The sequence below is a fragment of the Cuculus canorus genome, chromosome 3 (genome assembly GCF_017976375.1).
Source record: "Cuculus canorus isolate bCucCan1 chromosome 3, bCucCan1.pri, whole genome shotgun sequence".
NCBI classification, from domain to species: Eukaryota; Metazoa; Chordata; class Aves; order Cuculiformes; family Cuculidae; genus Cuculus; species Cuculus canorus.
The window spans coordinates 98142489-98166306 of record NC_071403.1 but is presented as its reverse complement, the minus strand read 5'-3'; the positions used below and the strand labels follow the sequence as shown (position 1 = coordinate 98166306).

At 37.0% G+C, this 23818-nt stretch overlaps 1 protein-coding gene across 5 annotated transcripts in view; it reads right to left on the bottom strand.

Annotated features, from left to right (window-relative positions):
- MTA3 (metastasis associated 1 family member 3) overlaps nt 1–23818 on the bottom strand; it is a 139820-nt gene that overhangs the window by 22075 nt on the left and 93927 nt on the right. For 4 of the 5 annotated variants that reach the window (XM_054061333.1, XM_054061329.1, XM_054061330.1 and 1 more), the window contains exons 16-18: nt 22165–22311; nt 11464–11495; nt 4028–4182 (exon numbers count right to left, since the gene is read on the bottom strand). In XM_054061333.1, coding sequence (XP_053917308.1) covers nt 4028–4182; nt 11464–11495; nt 22165–22311 — 334 coding nt within the window. The remainder of the gene's footprint in view (nt 1–4027; nt 4183–11463; nt 11496–22164; nt 22312–23818) is intronic. The other variant, XM_054061332.1, reaches the window with a different exon arrangement.

The following is a 23818-nucleotide window of genomic DNA, read 5'->3' as shown; positions in this document are numbered from 1 at the left end:
ATAGCAGGACGGGGGACCGCTGTATTTATTGGCAAAATTCACTGAGCAATGAATAGGTATTATGAAAGGGCATGTACATACCTATAGAGAAAGGAAGGAGGGGAGGGAGGAGGGAGGGACGGAAGGGGGGAGGGAAGGAAGGAGGAAGGGAGGGAAGGAGGGAGGGAGGGAAGGGGGGAGGGAAGGACGGGGGGGAAGGGGGGAAGGGGGAAGGGGGGAAGGAAGGAAGGAAGGAAGGAAGGAAGGAAGGAAGGAAGGAAGGAAGGAAGGAAGGAAGGAAGGAAGGAAGGAAGGAAGGAAGGAAGGAAGGAAGGAAGGAAGGGGGGGAAAGAAGGGGGAAAGGGAGGGGGGAAGGAAGGGGGAAAGGGAGGGGGGAAGGAAGGGGGAAAGGGAGGGAAGGAAGGAAGGAAGGAAGGAAGGAAGGAAGGAAGGAAGGAAGGAAGGAAGGAAGGAAGGAAGGAAGGAAGGAAGGGAGGGTGGGTGGGTGGGTGATTGATTCATGGCACTACTACATAGGCAGATGCAAACTCTGTCCCTCCCCCAAACTGTCCCGGGGCTGTAATGACTGGGGCTCAGCACAAGCTAATGTGCAGCTAGCTTTGCAGAGGCTCTGGGTGATTTATGTTGGCATTTTCCCCCAGATTTGCAGATACTGATACACAACAGGAGAGGAAACTGCATTTAAATATCTACAACTTCAAAAAAAAAAGCTGAAATGCGTAAGGATGCACATTACAACTGATATAAAGTACAATCCTGTTCTACTTTGAAGAGCAGATCAGCACTTAAGATATGTCAAACTTCAGATATAAACTCCAGTATTTTTGTTTCAATGATTCTTATGTGCACACTAAATTTTAAGCATATTGCAGGCATTGTTGAACTGTCTCCTGAGTGAAAGGCACTGCCCTAAAATACTAGGGTAACAATTCTATACCTATTTTCACTGATCTGAATATTTAGCTCACTACTCATCCATTGATACAAGTATCTCGAATCTATAAGCAATTACATATACAACATATAACTTTACAGAAATGCGATTGCTGCTTAAATTCAGAGGGAGGAAGGAAGATAATTTCTTTAAAATATCTTCTATAACGGAGCTATAGGGAAAAATATATATATTCACCTTATCTGTTGATAGATAGTGAAATCTAGAATACTCATCTTTGCCTGCATCTTTGGCCTGGTTAGCATGAAACAGACTGGGACCTCATAGAGTTTAGCAGCAATAATACACCTTTTTTCTCAGCTAATATCAACCAAATGTTGTAGTATATTTTTTTTAGCTAAATGTCTGAGACCCTCTAGACTCCTTACCTGATGTCTTATAGAAATATGCATCTTAAATCTTAATTTACTGGACAAATAAAAATGTTTCAGGACAGATAAGTGAAAATTGTTATGAATGGTTGCAAACAAAGCATACTGAAAAAATATTTTTCGTTTTGTAGGCTGCAATTATACTGAAAAAATATCATTCCTTCTGCTGTAATTAGCATGTGCCTCTCTTCCATGTATTTACAATGAAGATACACACGATAAAACAGATCGGATCCTGATGCAACATGGAAAAAATGCCCTAAAGAATGAGTTGTTACCTTGACTCAAATATGATGACAATTTCTGAGCTGAGTTTTATACATATTTAAACACCTAATGGCTGCGAAGTGGCAACTGATTTTTTTTTTTTTTTTTTCATTTTATGACAGGACTGGATCAGTGTGTGTTGCTTCTTCACAAACCTCTCCTCCTTAGACATCTCTTCCCATTCTTCCCATTGCAATTATACTGCATTCAACTGTGTCACAGCCAAGCTCAGCTATATGAACTCCTATCACATGACAAGCCGTCTGTCAGGGAGTAATGTCCATTCCCTCTTTCCCTTTCTTCCCCAAAGGAGCAGAACATTTAATTGTCATCTTGGGCACCAGTGCTCTCCTAGCAGCAGAAACAGGCAGTGCTTTCCATTTTGAGCTGTAAGGGCTGGAGGCACTGAAAGTCAAGAGGAGAACAAGATACTCCATCTCTTCTAAATAATATTAGAGTAAAGGTGAAGGGAATCAAAGGAAAGAGTTGGAAAGGAGAAAACATGCCTGAGGTAGAGAACGAATCAGTGGGGATGGGATATGGACAGAAAGAAAAAAAAAAAAAGGAAAACCAAGCCATGTGAGAGAGAGGGAACAGATCTCACGTGAAATGGAGTTTCAATGAAGTTGCTGCCTCCCATTAGTTATAGTCTGAAGATTAATGTGAGTGAGTCACTATTACTGCTTGTATGTTGCTAGCACAGAAGGAAGCTGCATGAATATGTACTGGCACTGAACCAGCGGGGTTTGCCCTGGTCAGACTGGGAACAGCTGTACTGATGGGGCTCAACCCACGCCAGTTCTCAAGCAGTTCCCTGCTGCGCTGCTGCTGCGCTGGCTGGTGCCATGCAGCAGGCACTTTCAGGCAGCTGCTTGAATCAATGTGGTTTAACTGCCCTGTGTTCCCCACACCAGGAGATTTCAAACGTTACCCTTTAAATTTTTAATGATTTGGAGAAGAGCATCAGATGCAGAGTCCTGAGGACCAGGCTTCTTGTTTACCACCAACATGGGTGGAGAAGGGGAGACAGTGCAAGTTCTTCCTTGGTGCCTGAACTGGGTGTGACATCCACAGCCATAAGAGTGAGAAGAAGAATTCCCTAGGATGGGAACAGGCGGGGCTATCACAGATGAGTGTTTTACAAAGGCAGGATTCATCTCACCATAGCTCAGTCATCTAGAATTTAAACATCTGTTCTAGGCCAGTTGTCTGGGCTACCTCTGAGATCAGTGGGGAGAGACAAACACTGTCAGTGTAGGGCTCATCTCATCCTTTGACAGGCACTTCTCCATAAGGATTAAAAAAGATTTTGAAACTGTCAAACTTTGAAAGGTGACCACTCTCACTTCAAGGGTATAATCACGAGGTATTAGTCTAATACTACTAAGCTCTTTCTATCAAACAGCTCTCAAAATAGTGAATGCTACCAATCAAAGCTAGAGATGAGAAGCCTAGGGGCTCATCCTCCTCCTACCACTCTCTCTGAATTGTTGCATTCTTATACAAAAGAAAAATGAAGTGCCATATTAAATTGATCTTGACATAACCGCCAAATTGTCACGTACTAGTATTTTGACTTCCCTAGCTGAATCCACCATGAATGGGACTAAATATGCACATTTTCCTTCATTAGATGTACATTTACATATATTCTTTCTCTTCCTTCATTTTCTTATTTACATTTTCGTTCAACTAGCAGCTTTCCTAGGCTTGTGAAATAATCACAGAAGCGATGAGCAGTTTAATGTTATTTGCTGTAATAATCTCCTTGCTTAAGCAAGATTTTAAAGGTTTTTAAATAACAGCCACCACAGCTTACAGAAAGAAACTGTAACTTCTTAGTCTGAATTAAATCAGGGAATGGCCAGATCTTAACAGAGGAAGAAAAGAACAGAGGAGCCTCCAGAAAACTAGTGACTCTTTTGTGACACCAAGCTCTACTGGGAAAAGCAGAAGCTCATTAAATTTTACCAATTAATCTGTAAATGAAAGACTGGAAAAGATGATAATTTTAGTTGCTTTTAAAGGAAATCGGTTTCCATCCTGAAAAAGATGCTGTCTGCTGGTATGTTTCTCCACTGTGTGGTATCTATTTTTCAAGTTCTGAGTAAAATCTATATTGTGGATGCATTTATATTTTGCTGAAAGATCAGAGGTGCCTTAAACTTCATTGTACATGAACTACAATTAGTAACTATTAAAAGGTTCTAATCTTTGTCACAGAGAAGTAGCCCTGACTAAGTCTTATTAGCGACATATTGATAATAATACTATGCAAGAGATGCAATGTTTGGTGTATTTTTTTTGATGTAACATTGCTTTTCACTGTAATGTAACCTCAAAACAATATCATCGAATACTGTTGTTCAAATAGTAGATCAACAACATTTATGCAGTGAAACCTCGTTTCCTCCTTAGATTTCATTTCTCTTACCTGGTCTCTTCTGTAGCTATAAAGAAACCATCATCTGAAGCATCAAGCCAATTTTGCCTCTGTCTCTTGATCACCGGAATCGTGCTTGCCTTAGCGGCACTTGCACTGGCTTGCAAGGCCTTACCATTAGTCATGTGAACATGGGGAGCAGCATGCTGAAATCATAATGAAAGGGAAATATATTTGCCTGAACACAAACATAATTCTGTTAATTGATATTCCTGCAAAAAGCAGCACACACACAGCACTTCTCAAAAAATAGCTAGTCTTCCTCAACCGGTACCTAGGGGTCAGAGAACAATCTGTGAGCATGAACATCTTTTATCCACAGGTCTTAACGCTCTCTAAAAACTAAATTAACTATTGCTAATACCATTGTACACATGGAGAAACTGAGGTGTGAATCAATGCCATCAACTAAGCAGCTCCGCGACAGAAACCCCTTGATTGTAGAAGACAATTGACATTTTCTGAGTAAAACCCCAGCATCCCAATTAATGCAATGAGAATTGCTTTTTTCATCTAAGTATGGCATTAATCCAATTAAAAAATTCATACTTCTTACTTCATAGGTCCTCACTCTGCCAGTATTTCTTTTTAAATGAAAGTAACTGAATAAGACAAGTGGTTTGGTCCTGCTGCTGACCTAAATGGAAGCAGGACAACAAATGTTTCTGTCACCTTGCTGGTGCCATGATTCCTAGGTTTGCTCACTGGTCATTGTAGATTAGAGATGAATGAAATACATTTATATTCATTTTAATATAGATAACACCCAACATAAAATGATGCATTAGTTTTCCACTAAAGCTTTAACTGGAATAATTGTGCAATGAGAGCAAATACTCAGGTCTAATGAGGGAAGCTGCCTTCTGATATATGAAAATGAGAGAATGCAAATAATGTTTTCTTTATCATCTATAGGTAAGAGTTTGAAAGAAAATCCCATGACAAATATGTCAGTCTTGGAAATTCAGATCTGGTTTCCCACATAATTGATTATCAGCAGCACTAACTAATAATGCTATTTGATTAAAACAGATACAATAGCAAACATTATACAAATATTAGTTTTTCTTCCTCTCACATGGATTTCTTAGTAAGTACAATTTTCTTTGTGAAATAATACCAGTTTTCCACATTATTGATAGCATTTTTGTAATATTCCTAAAATGCACACAATGCTTACATTCATGGGAGTACCTTCTAATTAGGTGACCAGTTCTGCAGTCACTGAGTAAGGAAAGGGCTGTTAGCATTCACAAAGACTTGCAGAACAGAATGCAAAACTGATCTCTTAAATCATATCATAAAAAACAACAGCCAAATATGATAAACAGGGGACTCATTTCTTCTGCACAATTCTGAGACTAGTATTCAATGCATTATTTTCACATTAGGCCAAATCCTTCAATACATCCCGATCCACACCATTTGCTCCCTCCAGTAGGACAAATTTTATGCATTTGACAAAAACTTCCAGTGTTCATTATTTTCGTACAAATAACTGAACAATTGCCTCCATCATTCCTTCAATCTGATGTAGTAGAACCAAACAAGAACAAAAAGAGCAATAAGACATCAAATTTGAATGAGTCATATATAACTCTTTCTTAGAGATAAACTGTTTTCCTTTGTCTTAGAGATAAACAAGGTTTATGGTGAATTTAGTTGTTGTTGCACACAGAGATGTGAATCTATCTCTATACTCTCTTTAAATATTTGCCTAGGTTTTCCATTTTTTCATTCAGCATTTAGACTGCAGTTTGGTTTTCACACACATTTTTGTACTGGCTTTGGTGGGGAGGAAGAACTAAAGGACATACCTCTAGAAGTAATTCAGATATTATTTAGAATAAATTCAGGATAAAGTATATAGTTCGGAAAAAAATTAGAAATTCATAAAGGTATTTAACTGATGATCTATGAATGTACAAAAAGGAGAGTTCTGAAAAAGTGAGTAGAATTCATGCAGAGAAAACACTGCCATGCATCAGATTTCACACATTATTTTTGTCTGGCAATTGCCAATGCCATATGTTACACAGGAACATTCAAGGGCTCAAACAGGAATTTTTCTGCCATGCTTTCCCAGTTAGATATGTGTTTAAGTTATCAACTATAATTGTTTATATCTTCTCACAAGCTCCTTTCCAATACAACACGGAATGTTGTATTGGACAACATTCATGGGCAAAAAGTGTTCAGGAAACATACAAGATACAAAAAACATAATTCCTATGGCATAAAGTCTGAAGAACAGTCAAGCCTGATGGGAAAAAAAAAAGTGTTTTTTCATAATATTCTTTCCCACGGCAGAGACAGATGCTGTTACTAGTTCTCAACTTCTGCTTTGTCTGCTTTTATTAGATCCTAACTCTTATTCAGGCAAGGGATAACATCAGAGAAAATGGTGCAAGGGTTACTATGTAATTCTATTTCTGTTACATCATATTGGTTAGAATTTTGTCTTCTACTTTCCTTCTCCCTGGGCCCTTTCAAGCTATTTGAAGAAATGTAATTACATTTCACTTTAGGACTAGAGAAAATCATTGTTCTCCAGTCTGTACTAGGGACAACATTATCTTTAATTTCTGGTTAATCATAACAATTGAAGTTGTGGAGTAGGAAATCAGTTCATTATTTCCTCCCAAAAATATATATTTACTACTGTGTATAAAAATGTGCACTCAATGCCACTGCCATACTAATATCAACACTAAGAGCAAAATGAACTTTCATACAAAGTATTTGGTTTTGATTTTCTCTTTTTTATGATGATGATGATGATGATTTTAAATTCTCTATAGCATAGTTTCACTAGAAAAGTCATGAAAGCCTCAGGAATACTCCCTGTACTACCATATAAACTCTATTCATTCAAAAACCCTGCATGCAGAAAGCTCCAATAATTTCATCATAATGCTACCATGTGCAATTAACAGCTGGCATTTTGATCTTGAATGTTTTCATCACTAGTAAGCTGCATTGTGATTCTGCAACAAAGCCACTGGCATTAAGGGTCTGCATACCAGTCACAAAATAGCACCTGATCAGCAGGAGCTTTACCCAGATTTGCTAACTGCATGTTGGAAAAATCCTCCTCCATGTTGAGTGACTCCTTCTTCCAAGTATTTCTTCATATCGAACTAGGTATGTTCATCGCTATCAAAACTGTTCCATGCCAAAAATAGACCATCATGAGAAAGACCACCAAAGGCATGAAAGAGAAAACCTGTCTTTGAGTGCACTTGAAAGAAAAACACCATGAGGCTAACCGAGATCTCGTTCAGGCAATGCTACATCCAATAAGGGATACAAATATTTGTCAGCACGAAGTTATCTCTGGGAAGAGTTTCACCTGCCAAAAAGGTCTCAGTGCTGCAGACTGAACACATCCTCAGAGGCCTCTGAAACGAGGGTCTTCAACAAGGAGTTTATGGGAATATAATTTGTTATTACATAACATCTTCACAGCTTCACTCGTGCCCTGCCAGAACATTTCTCTGTGGGCACCATTCTTGGGTACTTCTCTTATAGGCTGATGCACACCTTGATTTTTGAGAGCTGCTTGCATGTGCTGCTCATCCAAACTCACTTGGCAGGGACATGGATTTTTAATTCACACACACAAACATTCATTTCCCAGCGGACAGCTGAGACACCTCCAACATTCGGTGAATTCAATAGTCCCTTTCATGAAGAAGCTACATAAGAATGTGTTTCTGTCGAATCTTCTGGAAGCAACAGCACAGATTTGCTAATTCAGTCAGTTGCTTAACTGTAAATCCAGGTCTTTGGGCACAAGGTGCACTAGGCATAAGGTTTTGCTGTGTCTAGGAAACACTATACACATGGTATGTGCTGTAGTGGCAGCTACAAGTCCAACAAAGTTTAAATACTCTTCCAAAGAGACCTACAGAGATATTCCACAAACACTGACCTACAGAGATACTCCACAAACACCTTATATTAAAGTGGCAACTTAATATAGCATCTTTATTATGGAGGTAAATCTCCTCACTAGCTCCTAGAGGAATTTCGACCACAAGGATATTAAGTTGCATGTTGGAAAGTCAAGAAAGGAACTTTGTACAAATTCAGCAATGAGATTCGTCCCCCAAATCAGAGTTGACGTTTCTGTCTATAAGTTTCTAAAATTGTACTGGGGTGTAAATGGCTGAGCACTTATTCATTGAAAGCTACTGAAGATTCTGAAAACACATCCAGCTTTCCAATAAATACAAAATACCAAGAGGCATTATATAAACGTAAAAACTAACGGTGAATGTTTATGCAGTGGCTGAAAGAATATTTAACTGCATTATCATAAATTCCTCAGTGGACATGCATTAACGACATTTTACATTTTCCTCTGTCTTTTTGAAAAGGAAAAAATTCCCATTTCCTTACATTAGCATTTTTAAAATTTCTGTTGGATATTTAAACAAAAAATCAAATCAAGAAGAGAAAAAAGCTCACTGTGTGTGGGGAAAAAATAAAATCATTAGAAGAAATCGGGCATGCTCAGCTGATTGGTAATAATCCATATTAATTCCTTGAATAAATTTTGCATTGACCTACTTATAGAGGACATAGTGTAAAACAAGTGTAGAATTACATTAAGTATAATTCAGGTATTGAATCTGTTTTGCCACACCTGAAGTGTTCTTATTTGCAAAGGCATTAGCATTATGCCTCTAATAAACTAAAGTTTGGTGCTGGTTTAGCTTCATTATTCACAGAGATTTGAAATGAATGCAAAAGCTACAAAACAGTCTCCACATAGCATGGTGTTGCAAAAGTGGATACAAGCATGCAGACACACATTCATTTTGGGTGTACAATTTCATTTAAGAAACCCGAAGGGTATTACAAAAAAGATTTTTCAAATTGCAGATCACACACAAGAAATCAACCAAACTTGTGTCAACACAAGCATTACTTTTGAACCTCCTGATATACTATTCAACCTTTCACAAAACAGTTAAAATAGATGCAATGCTTTTACTTGCAATGGAAAGGAAAAAAAAGACAACAATTGACATTTCAGAGCATCTGGGCTAAAACACCACAATGTTTATAGCCTCTGTATTTCATGGGAAAACAATATAACCTCTGAACATTTTTAAAAGCAGCACTTTGAAGTAAATATTTATATAAATCAGAAAAGTAATAATGAAAGCCTAACCGAGACATCTATCCACAGTATAAGGAGATCTATTTTATATTTAAAACATAGAAGATCCCCTTCCTCCACCTCCCCTCACACAGACCCCTGAAATTATTTCTAGGTTGGTTTTGTGGATAAGAATCTGAGATAAAAAAGCAGAGAGGCATCATTGTATTTAAACAGAGAATTCTTGTAATGTTCTCGGAAAAACTGCACTTCTTTTTCCTTAGCAAACTACACCCTGTTCCTCATTAGCTTTGATTTTAATATAAATCTGAATCTTCAGAGACGAGATCAGATTTAACATCTTATGTTATATTCACTATCTATAAATGCAACTTAAAATAATTAAAATACTTCACCTTGGCAGGACAAAAGCTTTTTTACATCAAAGCATCCTAGGTAGAATACAGATTTGCTGCTATACCTCTCACATTCTGACTGACTAAAGATCATGCTTTAACCTTTTCTCTGCTACAATATTAACCATAAACAATCAGAAAAAGGGGACTTTATTTCTGAGTAATTATTTATTGCAGTAGTCATTCAAAGGTAGATCTCAGCAGTATTGCTTTACTATGTCTGTATTGAATAGATAATCTCATAATGTTCCTAAGGCACCAAATAGTGTATTTTTTGGCTTTACCGACATATATTGCCTACTCATTGGAGAGTAAGAATTTTTCCATCAGACATTCAGTTACATTTAATCATAGCAAAGAGTGGGCATACTGTTATAACCTTTTCACACTGTCTAAACAGAACACTTATTTTTAATTGTACCTTCTTTAGTGCAATAGATGATAAACGTACACTGCTTTGACTACAGAACATTAGTCTGAATGGTCTGAGTTGTTAGCAGAGAGGTCTGCAAAGGTTCACAACATAGGAACCTCAAGAACTCAAGATATTTAAAAACCTTTCTCTATCTCTTTAAGGTGTGGCCAGGTTTCAGTGTGAGGAGAAACTTATATAGGCAAGCCCCCCATTTCTTTGGGTCAGAGAGACTGTGTTATCTTCAGAGTAAAATTAATAGCAAAAGAAATAAATAAGGGAAATGAGTGAAGTTTTCACCAGCTTCTGCATTAACCTTTAGCTTTTTTCCTGACACCAATGCAGAATTGGAAAGAAATATTGAAAAAATATATCAATCTCTTCCAAAATTTTATAGCAGAGGAATACAGTTAAATACCTCTAAGCATCTCTTTTTGAAATAGGTCTACTTAAATCAAAGAAGGATTACAACACCTCCAGTAGAAAACACCACTTTTTACAGTCTTATCTCTATTATGTTCTAATTTTGTGATCTGTAGTCCTTACCTATTTATTATCCATTTGCACTGGACTACTAACGACTAGTGATGATAAAGGCAATAAACTAACTTTACCCTTTGTCTCCTGCTGAATCAAGTATCTGTGTGGGAATTTACATGTCCCACAAACACTGTACATACAGAAGAGGTACTAACTTGAAGGGACGCCGTGAAAACTGTAGGAATGAAAACAAACAAGCTTACATCGTGCCTTCCTGGGTTTTATTCTAAAATTTCAAAGCTTGCCTCAAAAGTGGGACTTATTCCAAAAGTGGATAGTCCTCCCTCTGAATACCTACAGCATGGGCATCAATCACTCCCAGTCAAAGAAAGGTTTTCTTTATGAGAATTTTTGTTCAGTCCAACCTCACTTTTATTTGGAGTTTGAAACAGAGACAGATAAAATTTCTTACTGTATAAAAATCCAAGACAGACACTAAGTCCACAACATTTTTACACAAAAGACTTTTGAATTTTATTTTTTAAGCTGTATCTGCACGTTTAAACATTTCTCCTTTTCTAGAACCCAAACTGTCAAACTCAAGGTAAAGTCAGATACTGGCCTCACAGGAATGGGGTGCAAAAAATTACTCAGCTTTTGTTTTGAATTTTAAATACGCTCTGACATGTGTGATACACATAGAATGCAAGATATTTTAGCAATAATAATATGATATAATAAAAAAAATCACTTAAACACATAACACAGGGCATTGTAGCTGGATTTTTCATCTATTCCAACTGACAGCACTGGTACTTCTTAAACTATTTGACCTCCTATTGTTTTCCAAGATTTCCCATGAAATGCAGTGGCAGACAGATCTACAGTGATACTGGACTTCATAAAAAAAACACGTTGGCAACTTAGAATACTATTATATTCATTTTGTTTTCAAAAGAAAAATCACATCTATAGACAGATTGGTACCTGTAATATCCTCTATACTTACCATTATCGTTCTTGTCGTATGGCTGGATGATTCTGGAAAACAAAAGAACCACAGTGTATTAAAGTATTGTCTTTATCCATAAAAGCCCTGTTTTCTGTTGTTCACCCTGAAGGCTAAGATGCTGCTGTTCAGATACAACAGCAAACATATCAGAAATGCAGAAACTGGAAAGATTTCTCATGGAATGAGCATGAGAATCATTACTGGTCCTGAAAATATACAGCACGCTATAGTATGCTGTTAACTGCACTCATTCTCTTTGCTTAATTACCCTCTTCTGCAAGAAAATATAAAAATGGAACTAATTCATAATTCATGTTTCAAGAAGTGGGTTTTTTCATTTTGCTTTTAACATATGGCACCATTTAACATGGAGGATTAGTTCTGAAGAAAAAAACTACAAATAGTATCAGCAAAATTCCATTACTATTCCCCCTTGAAAAAGCTTTATAAAACTAGACAATCCTTTTTCTGAGAATTTTCAGATAAATTCTTGGTTTGAAATTGACAAAGTATATTGAGATGTGTAACATCCAGAAACCTTAATTATTCTCTCCCATATGATAAATCAGGAGTCAGTCAATTGAACTCATGGTTATACTTACATAAAATTGCTGAGGAATCACTACTAACCCAATAGCTAACACAGATTTTACACTGTGGTTTAAATTAAATACAGTTTTCACCTTACAGCTATGTGTTTTTTTTTCAAAGCAGTAACTAAAGAATCTGCTAACCAGTTAAAAATCTGCAAGAAAATTTGCTGGTGATCTATAAGATACACGATGGTGCTAATGGCAATCTCATAGACCTGCTCAAATATTCCAGTAAGACATCATATGGCTATAGCGCACAGAGTTCTTAAAGAAGAGACATTAAACAACACTACCTGCAGTTCTGGGTAAAATATATATAATTCTACATTAATTGAATCAGCAGAGTCTCAGTTCTACAACTGAAACAAATGTACAATAAATACAATGTATTAGTCACTCCCCCCCGGTTTAAATTGCAGTTTTTACGGAGTTCCCAACTGGCATCACTTCCACAAAGAATTCTCCAGGGGTTTTGTCATTGTTAAAAATAGTGATCAAGAGATTAAAAGGGCATGAGAAAGAACAGCTGGATATCTCTTTCTGAAAAAAAATGGTAATTAAAGTTTTAAACTGGTGTTTCTCTTTCATTTTGAGGAGTTCAATCACTAACACAAATAAAGGCAAGCAATTTTAAACATCTCAAACTATTTAGAAACTTTAATCTGATATTCAGCAATAAACCCTGTATCTAGTTTACATTCCTGAATCATATCTAATTAAAAATATATATATATATTTCTCAATACAGGTATCAATAATTTCCCATTGATAAAAGGTTCTGTAATGTGAAAAACTACCTAAAGTCATCAACATTTTAGTTGTAAGGTCCTCTCCTTTTTCATCTTTTTTCACACAAAAATTATCATATATGAAAATACATTTAGGTCACCAGACCTCCATGCAAGTTTTAAACTGGTAGTAAGCATAAAAATTAAATACTGTGACAGCTTGTTGTTCCCTGATACTCGAATGTCTTTGGCATTGTTATAAATTAAGAGTAGATCACAGTAAAGAATCTTATAATCTGTTCAATTTTTATCCTCACAGTAAAGTTATTTTTGTTATTAAAATTTTATTTTTTTAACACCACACTGAGATAATATTTCAGGACCTGAATGCTTCTGAAAAAAAACAGAGACACCTCAATAATTTGAGACAAGGATTCATTCCATTTATAAGCCTAACTACTCAGAAAAAAACCCCAACAATTTATCTTCAAGACCACAATGGCATTTCCTGAGGAATAATCAATTTAAGCAGAGTTATCAAGTTAAACAAAAAGGACAGGACTTCTCCCTTGAAATATAGAGAAGATATATCACACAGCACTTTCATTCACCCCTCAAAAGATCAAAATGAACAAACAAAAATTCATGCTTTTTATCCTCAGATACTCCCGTAATAAAATCTTCACTCTTACTTGGAGGTGCTATGCTTTTGGCATAGCTTTATATGACAAATCTAAAAACTTAGTCACAATTGTCTCAAAATACTCAGTCACTCTGTCAGTTCCACAGATAACTTAGTGAAAGAGAGAATATCTCCCTAAAGAGAACTGAGAAACAGCCGAATGTACCCAGAGACCATTAAACAGCATATTTTTGAAGAATACGTCACAGACACTCTCATGCAATGCCAACAGCTGTTAATTCTGGGATATTACCTTATTTATAACCTATAAGTAAAAGTGGGCAAAGTGAAGATTTGTTATATTCGTGAAGTAATATCCCTGCGTTATATCATTCAAACATATTTAAACACACAAAAAATCTCTTTTTTTCACGTCTTTTTATTGGGTAGACATAGTCAAAAGATTCTAGGATTTTGCAGAGACTACTAATAAAGTTGCAATTGTTACATACTTACATACTCTTACACACTCTGATACCCAAATATTCAGATTTTAGAACTGAGGAGACACTGATTTCTTTCAGAAAACAATTACACCCTGATCTGGCAGGATTCTGACTGATGTTTGCACATGAATACACATCAGCCAGTTCTGTAGAAAACTTTGCTTTTAATTAAGGCAACTAAGGAAGGAAGTCCTTGCTTCCAATTAAAAAAGCCGTCATGTAGCATTCAAAAGGCATATTTTACAAAAGTGCTGCACACTCATGCAACCTTCAATGCAGCTTGAGAGCAACAGAGTTTATTTTGAAACCATGTACATCTTAGCGTTCAACAGAACAGAAGAAAAAACTTTGGATTTTCAGTTTTATTTGCCAAGTTTTAGAATGCTTTAAGGAATTTAAGTAACCAGGCTCAAACTTCAGTGAAACTGGCACCACTGTAAACTTGCTTTATAAATGAGTTCTTGCAGCAAATGATCCTGCGCAAGGCTATAATCTGTACTTGTACACATTCAGTTGAAAGGAAAATTTATTACATAAGCTCAGAAAGGAAGACTGCTTCATCATTTCTTCTCCACTTGGGTTACAAATATTTCAAGTAACCAAATGTTATTTGTTCTTTTTCCTATCAGTTTGTAACAATGGAACAAGTGACATTAAGAGTTACTTCAAAAGTATTATTAAAAAAATAAGTATATAACTTATAATCATACTCAGAACAAGCTTGGCTTAATTTGAGAAAGGTCCCTAGTGTCCCGAGACAAAAATTTGAAACACTGGAGAAACAATTTATGGACAAGAAAAGCAAAAAGCACAATAAAGTACAAAGTTACCGCAAAGCATTTTCCCCAGACCCAGGATCTTTCCAGCTACACCACCGAAGCACTTTCTGAAAGTGCCTTCCCTATTGCATTATGTACTAAAATCATTAAGAACTATTGCTCTGCAATCACGGCTTACAAAAAATAATCAACCTACTTGACAGTAATCGTACACAGAAGCACTTTAAATATGAACTCCAGATCTTGAATCCAGAACATGTAATTCATGAGGTAACATGCTGCTGATCCTGTTATCCAACAGACAGGATTTTCTTTCTGCAACTTTAATTCTTTAAAATAATACTAGGGGATGGTAGGGATTCCAGGAATTAGGTTCTGGTTATCTGCATTGTGTTTTAAATATTAAGTTCATTACAGTGTTGTTCTTCTTGTTTGGTGGTTTTAGAGCTGATTTACTCTGCCAATCAGAAAAGCCAGAGTTAATGCAATGTCAAGCCTACATATTATCTGTCTGTAAAAAAAAGAAACGCTGATCTGCAGCAAAAATGAGGCAGTTCACCATGAATCGCCCTTTCCTCCACCTGCAATCCCTCCTAGCTCGCTCCTTCTAACCCCAGCTGTTATCAGAAGCACATATTACACCAATGAATATTGAGATAACAACGCTACTATTTTTTCCTAAGCATTTGATTCTTTAGTACAACAAAATGTAAGTGATGTGTGGCACACTCACAGCGTGCATCAAAGCATGATTGCAATTCTTGTTTTGTGTTTTTTTCCTGAACCAAATGTAGGCAAAGCAGCCACCTTTTAAGTCCAAAGATACATTTTTGAAAGAAAAAAAAAAAAAAGTAAAAATGCCCTAATTCTAGTGTATTCCCACCCTTGGAAATAACTTACATTTCAGAAGATACAATAGGTCTGAGAAATAGAGTTCAATAGATATTGTATTTTGACTTCTGCAAAACAAAAGCAATCACTGTCTCTGTTCAAAAAAACGCAGAACACCATGATATCCTCTGTTAATGCTTTGGAATAGTTCTGTCTCAGAGGAAAGTCGCACTGCTTACCTTCACCTACTGAAAAAATACTCTGTAGCTTGAGCAGTTTTCAGCCACAGAATGGAAGACTGATATTTTATAATAATAAAAATAATAATCAAAGAACCCCGAACACTTGGGAATTAATTGTAATGTGAATTCAGTGTAGATAAATGATGACTGCACATTTATCACTGCAAGGTAATAAATAATTTTCTAAACTTTAAGAAATTTTGGGAAAAAAAAGATATTTCTCTTCTATTTTTGGACAAAAATGACACAGATTTAAATATTATCCTCTGTTGATTATTTTTCCTGCTAAGTCACAATGTAATTTACATCACTGAGGTTGGAGGAATGAAGACCAAAGTGGGGAGTGGGGTGAGATCAATTCATTGTATATGAACTGAAGGAAAAACATTGTTTTATAAGTCAAAAAATTAAATACAAAGAAAAATGGTTTGAGACGTGCAAACATGAGGTGTAGCAGCTTATTTCTACAAATGATTGACAATGTCAGCAGTAACAATGTGGGGTATTTAAGGACTACATAATTTTCCAGGTGCATAATCTGGGCTATGGAAGTTGTCGTTAGTTCATCATTTCCAGTATCATCATTTGTACCCCTGCAAAAACAAGTGAATATACTGACCACAGAAATGCAAGATTTAGAGCACCTTACTTTTCTGCTAAATATTTAAAACTATTACTTCCAATCGGACACCTAAAATAGACCGAAATTGGCTACTCATGTCCAAGTGCAAAATGCAAAGGATAAAGGCTTGCTAGGTTAGTCTCTTGAGGGTCAGAGATGGCTTTAATGACTTTGTATAGAAAGGCACGAAAAGGCTTTTACCATAAAGCATTTCACTTCATGACAAATATAAAAGCTCTCAGTAGTATATGTTGGGAAATAACCAAGAGTCATAAACATTCATTTCACAGTCCTCTGCTTCTCCAGTAAATGACAGTAACACAACACCAATATTTCCAGAGAGATCTATTTTCCGTGCTCACATTTCCATCTATATCAGTGCACACATTGCAGTAAGAGATCTGTAGCCAAATATTTCAAAATATTTGCTGGCTATACTAAGGACCAAAGCTAGAATGCACATGCTCAAAGTAAATTTCAGAGGAAAAACTAACCATGGACCAATACATAGCCTTCTTTCTCATTTTTGAGAAGAGTGAGTACACATAACTCAACATTAATCACACTTCGTGTTTCAGCATGGGAGAAATGGTAAAAATGGATTCACATAGTAGCTTGTTTATCACATCTCCTTTCTTCTCTTTCAGCTGGAAATCATCAGTATGCAAAATGAGGTTTATAGCAATTTAGATAGGTTTACACTTTGTTATTATGTAAGAGAAAATTAAAGGTTTTATTTTTTAAAGCAATGGAATGCCAGATGTTTCTTGGAACTTCTTTCATGCTGCTAGCCTGACACCACAGTAGAACATCTCCATCTGTATCAAAAAATAGTATTGTGATAACAATGATTATACACCTTTAAGAAAACACAACTCCTCCTGCCAAGAAATTCCATCCTACAGTGAAAACTACCTCCTTCTAATGTGCTTTCACACAGGTTTACATGAAGTTAATTCTAATGAAACATAGATGAGAATTTATTTCTCTATTTCAAGAAAATGGGGCAGGAAAGGCTCCAGTCTACCCTGCTTGTCATTTAGGCAGCTTACATTTTCACGTTTGTCAAAGGGGAATCTGAAATTCCCCATGAAATAATAGGAGTGAAATATAAGCCTTTCTTCCTTATCCCAATAACCAATGCTATTAGTCATAAGAAAATAGAGAATGATTAACCAAAATAGCACCTAAGAGAGGTACATTTTTTGGAGGTCATTCTCCCTTTTCCAACTGCTCATGCCACTTTCTCATCTTGCTGTGCAAGAGATGTACAGGTTCCTAGGAAAATAGATCCCAAAATTGCCATCTCATTCTTGCGTACTGCTGCAAACTTCAAGAACACAGATCTGACTATTGAAAGAATCCTCTTGAAGGCATCAGGACATCTCAGCCTGAAGTACAGCATTAAAGGTCTGGGAACAGTAAGAGAGAAGGAGGATCAAGGCTGTTGATTAAAGTCTCTTCAGCTATGAATAACGGGCTCTCTTATTTCTGCTCCCAAGTCATTAAAATGGTATCAATAGGCACAGACCAACTTCAGTACCTTGTTAGGGATGTTAATATCTTGGGTATCCTGTAGATATTCTGGTTCTGATGCACATAAAAGTAAGGAAATGCCTGCTGGTTGATAGAGATTATTCTCATGTAAAATTATCTGATCATTCCAAATAATATATGGAAAATTATCATTACTCACCCTGCCAAAACAAGTGCCTGACGTGAAACTTGACTACATGGATGTACTGTTGCTCACAGTTAAGCAGCTTGTGGGTGAAAGTAATTGCTCGGAATAATTTCAGACACTGTAATTTAAATATCAGATTCAAAATATCTACAAAGCACTTTACAGTCACACCTAAATCTTCCCATCATCAACTCCAGTCATAAAAGTGGGTACACGAAACATTCTGCAGCATCGTGATTTTTCTGAAGATAGAGTTTTCCTACTTGAAAGAGACTATTTTCACTGCTGAGAACAGCAGTGGAAATTCTGCATCTCAGAGCAGTTAAAAGCACCAGCATGCATTTTACACGAAAACTCTCCAAAGTATTGTGATTTTTTTTTCCAGAATGGGAAAAAAAACTTTCAGGATTTTTCATTCCATTCTACAGACTGTGAGACCTGCTGTTATTTGAAAATAAAAGGATAGAACACTTTCCTAAGATCATTCAGAAAAACTCTTCCTCCTACAACAAAGGACACAAGAATCTATAAGATCTATCTGACCAGTTACAATACACAATACTTAAGCAGTGCAATTTTATTTATGTCTATGCCTTATACATGGGTTCAGGCATACAACTATATCTGTCAGCCACCAGCAACTGACACTGATTGGCTAACAGCAAGATATCAGGGCACAAATCCCACCATTTATGAAGAGAGAAATGAGCTACCTCATCATTCTCAATAAAGATCAAGCAACAGAGTCAGAAATTACAGACTCCCTTATCCCAATCAGTTGCATCAGACTCTTGCTGGTGATGTATCTGGAAAAATGAAAGGGAAAATTGTGCTGCACTGGCCAAAATCAAGACTAAAGCCAACATAAGACCTCCCTAAGAAATCACAGAACCACAGAATGGTTTGTGTTGGTAAGGACTTTAAAGATCACCTAGTTCTAACCCCTTTGCCATGGGCAAGGACACCGGCTTCTAGATCAGGTTGCCTAAAGCTTCATCTAATCTGGCCTTGAACACCACCAGGGATTGAGCACCCATGACTTCTTTGGTCAACCTGTTTCAGTACATCACCACCCTCACAGTACAAAATCTAATATCTAAACTAAATCTACTCTCTTTCACCTTAAAACCATTACACCTTGTCCTGTCCCTGCACTCCCTGATAAACAGCCACTCCCCAGCTTTCCTGTAGGTCTGCTTTAAGTACTGGAAGGCTGCTATAAGGTCTCCCCCTCCCCTCCTCTCCCCTCGGCTGAACAACTCCAACTCTCTCAGCCTGTCCTCATAGGGAGATGCTCCAGCCATCTGATCATCTTTGTGGCTCACCTCTGGACTTACGTAATAGATCCACATCCTTCCTATTCTCCTGTCCTTTCCTCCAGAGCACATAGAGCTTCTTCTTATTATTGACGCATCTTGAGATCTCCCTGCTCCACCAAGCTGGCTTTTTAGATCCACATCTTCCTATTCCTAGCAGCTCAAGAGCAGGCCGTCCCTGTGTTCCGGAAAAGGAGCCGGCGGGGGGAAAAGCCAGCTTGTTGAGTGCAGCATGTTGAGCTTCTCAAATACTAATCATGTTCTTGTTTATTACATTTAAGAGCACCAAATATTAATCATTGTCTCTAATAAACTTTCCCCACTCCTCTCTACAGGCATGCAAAAGTGCCATTTCCATATTACATTGCTTTATTTCTGAGCCAATAATAATTATTTTATAATAACAATTTCTGTCAAAATATGGCACTCAACTCACCTAGGCAGTAAGACTGACTTTTAATATGCCAATCTAAATATATTTTTACATAAGCCTAAGTGACATTTACTCGAATGCTGTAAATTATTGTACATCTTAAGTAAATACATTTATATGGTTTCTTTACAACAAATTTTTAATATCGTTGAAAAAAAAGCAAGCCTGAATATGCAGACATTTCTATGTCAATTACATTAAGATTATGAAAGCAGGAGATAAGACTTAATGTAAGCCCATTGTGCTCTTTTTTGGTGGTTTTTTTTTCCCCTAAGGATGCACTGAAAGATAGACCATATCATCATCTCCATAGCTGGCTTTCTGGATTCTGTTAATCGATATAGGGCAATAAACCCTGCAACAATCAACAGTACTTTTGGAATCAAAAATCCTTTTTAGTACATGTACACAAAAGCTTTGGAGGTTGGCAAAACCTTTCATTGCACAAATAGTATGCCATGGTCAGTGGAATTACACAGAAACCACCAGTTCCCAAGTTGGTCTGGTCACTGAGTTTTTGCTGTTTACTGAAAAGGAGATGGATAAATTACAGCCTTAAAATGTATTTGATATTTACCAATAACCAGAGAAAAGGTGACGTGGTAAATGTTAAAGGTAATTGGTTTTAAGTCAAAAAGAAAAGAGGACGTGTGTTGAGTATCATTAGTACTAGTTTATTGCCTTTTTTTTTTTTTTGACATTCTATTTATACTTTGCAGGCTTTTAATTAAAGAGAGAGAGGCCATTTTTACACTAACAAAATACAGATTACAGTTACTTAGGCTATATGCTCTCCAGTAAATTATGTTTTCACAGAAAATAGAGAAGCATAAATAAATAACTCTTAAAGAAATTACGTAAGAGTTCTCAATACTAATTTTTCAAACTAGATGTTATTTTGTGCAAATTGCCTTAACACAGTGAGCCAACTGTTTGATACAAAATAATCAGTGTGGTTAATGACTGGATTTATAAACTCTTTACATTAAAAAGAACATCCATACTAAGTAAAAGGAAAATTTTAAAGATTTCCAAGCATGCCTCCTCATAGGGACAGAACAATAATAACTATAGTTATAACGATGATAATAATATTTACCTTGAATTTATTACTACAGCTTTCTCTGTAGTAGAAATGTAACACCATCTTTATTTCAGGGTGGAAGTCATTCATCACTCAGCTCATATGGAGAGTCCCATCTAATGGCCAGCATTGGTGGAGAGGTGGAGAGGAAAGCCCTTGTTCACTGAACAGTCTATTTCAGAGCCTAACTTCTTTCAGAGTTCTAATCTCAACAACCTTATTCAACCACAGAACAAATAAGCTAATGGCTTACAGAAGTTACATCTCACAAAAAGAGAGTCCAGAAACATATGCATTTATTTTCAGCGCAAGCAAATGATATCCTGCTGGATTCTCCTCTTATTTACTGTTCATAGTTCAGATGAAAATCTTTCTTCTTGGTAATAATTAAAAAAAACCCAAACAAAAAAGCAATAATACACAGTCACTTTTCAAGATGAGAAAATAAAGAGTATTTGAGAAAAGTCAGCCTTACTCACAAATATCCACCATTATTTCACCTTCGCCCTCCATTTGCACCATACTGTAGTGAAGCGGCTGCATACAGCAGGCTTAAACATCACCTCTGATGCTGCACAATGTACGGGAAAAGCCTATCCTGTACCTCTGTGACATCCCTTTTCCTTCCTCCTGTGCAAGTGGCAAAAGTGCAGGGACAGTTGCTTTCTAAAGAGCTCCTGCCTTCCACCACTCCTTATTGCCAGGACCACTACTTGTTTTAACTGACTTTGTGACACCAATACCGGGATACACAACGCCAAAAGCTATTTTCCCTCCGTTGCCAATTACAGTGTTGAGAATCCAGACTAAGCTGTGTTTAGAACTGACATACCAGCAAAGAGATTGGTAGTAAACTACCAGGTTTGGTATTTAGCAATTTAGTGACACACCAAGTAATTTCACACAGAGTAATTCAAAAGGTTTTGCATATCTCTCCAAAATATATCTTCAAATAAAAACACAATGCAATAAGCTGAAAGAAAGCATTTTTGTCTCTCTGCCTTAGCAAAACTCTTTTATATCAAAAATAGTAAGAAAAATGGCAAAAGTACTTTCTTGTAAGAGATTCCATTAATACTTCCATGTTCAATGAATAAGCACCACCACTTGCTGCAGTAAGAAACAATGCTATAAATATACTATCCACGCCTTACATTTCTGTCGGCCAGTATCCCTTTATTTAGCGTCATCTCAGATCCACAAAAAGTTTTGCAGTTCAGACACTCAAAGAATATTCCTTTTTAATTCCTTCACATACCATTAAGACCATTATGATGGCTGTAGTTTCTTTTCCCCAAAATACTTAGTGAAGAGTGATTAGAAGGTGCAAGCAGTCGTTTTGCACTTGAACTTTGAAGGGTTGGTGTTGATCTGATTACATTGGTTTTCACTGCAGGATGAATCTCTGTTTGAGACAAAAGAGAGAGATTGTAAATGCTTGATCAAAAAAAAAAATAAAAAGACTCTGTTCAACACGTTAGATTTATATTCACACTCCCAGTGAAAGGAAAGTTTTTTCTTCAGGAGTGGGTTTACAGGGACTTCAATAACAATTCATATACAAGTCTTCATACCTCCAGGTAAGAAAAAATTCTTTCACTTGAGATTGCTCAAGTTTAATACTATAGTGTAGATGTGTAAGAATTTCAGAGAATGAAGAGCTAATGTAATACAAATCAATCTGAAACGGGTCTATGTTTACATTTTCCTACCCTTTGGAGTTTTGTATTGGAGCTACATGCCTACAGATTTTTTAGCAAGCAAATAAAAGCATTTTATCACTGTGAAATCACCTCAATACCTCAAGTTATTCAATGGTTTTTTGTCAGAATAACAAGCTTTAAGGGATCTTCCCAAACAGAAATCATGAGGTGCAAGAGTCAGAGGGGCAGCAACCACAGGGCTCTGAAGTTAAAACTAGCCCAAGACTCCAGCAGGAACACAAAAATCATTAAGATTTCCCTGGGCTCCCCATTTACTGCCAGACTTCCAGTCAGAATAATTATTGGGCAGTTTCAAATAACCCTGGAGTATCTAATGTAGTTCATGGAGTAGGATTATTTTGGAGCAGGAAGAAAGAGGCAGTGAAAGAACTGGTCAGTGCTTCAGGGTGGCAGCTGCTGTGTTTGCTGAAAGTTGATAGAATTGTATGGAAAGTTCTCAGTTATCTGCCAGATAAAACTGGCAAAAGAAAGCCTCAGGAGAGTCTGCTTCTCCTTCACCAGGAACTTGCTGCACCAACTAGCTTATTCCCATCACATGTTTGGGCTCAAAATGTAACTGTTCTTGTACAGACCCAAATCTGTGAGGAAAGCCAGACCACCTGAAGACGGTCCCCGTCCCTCTGACACAGCTGCTGGCATTGTGCAGGTTGTGAGACAATCGCAATTGATTATGGATTGCCACCTGCTTTCCTCATGGAGCAGAAAGGACCTCTGGGCTGAGAATGTGAGGGAAGAGGGGCTGGGAGACAGATCAGAAGAGTCAGTTGTCCAAGGGGAATAAGATCAGAAGACAAAAATTAAGTACTTTCTCATTTGTAGCCCAGGTTTGCACCTCCTGAAGAGTGTTTCTTTCTGCTTTTCTGTTTATAAAATAAAACATAGAGGCTAGGAAACTTCGAAAACAGAGAAGCTGCACTCTAAAGCGAGGCCAGATATATAAGGAGAAGGCCTTGTGGCCTTTGCTATTCAGGGCTATCACACAGGAGGAACAGAACCCATTGCACAAAGTCTATTGCAACAGCAGATTTTTCCTCTTTCAGAAATGCCATGGATGTCTGATATTCAAACACTCGCCTGCCTGGCCTCACACTCTCACTCCCATGGCAAGCCTTCACACACAGCCTACAAGAACCAAACCCATCCACCCCAGCCGTGGATGGAGGGGAGGGTGGGGGTGCCACAATAAAG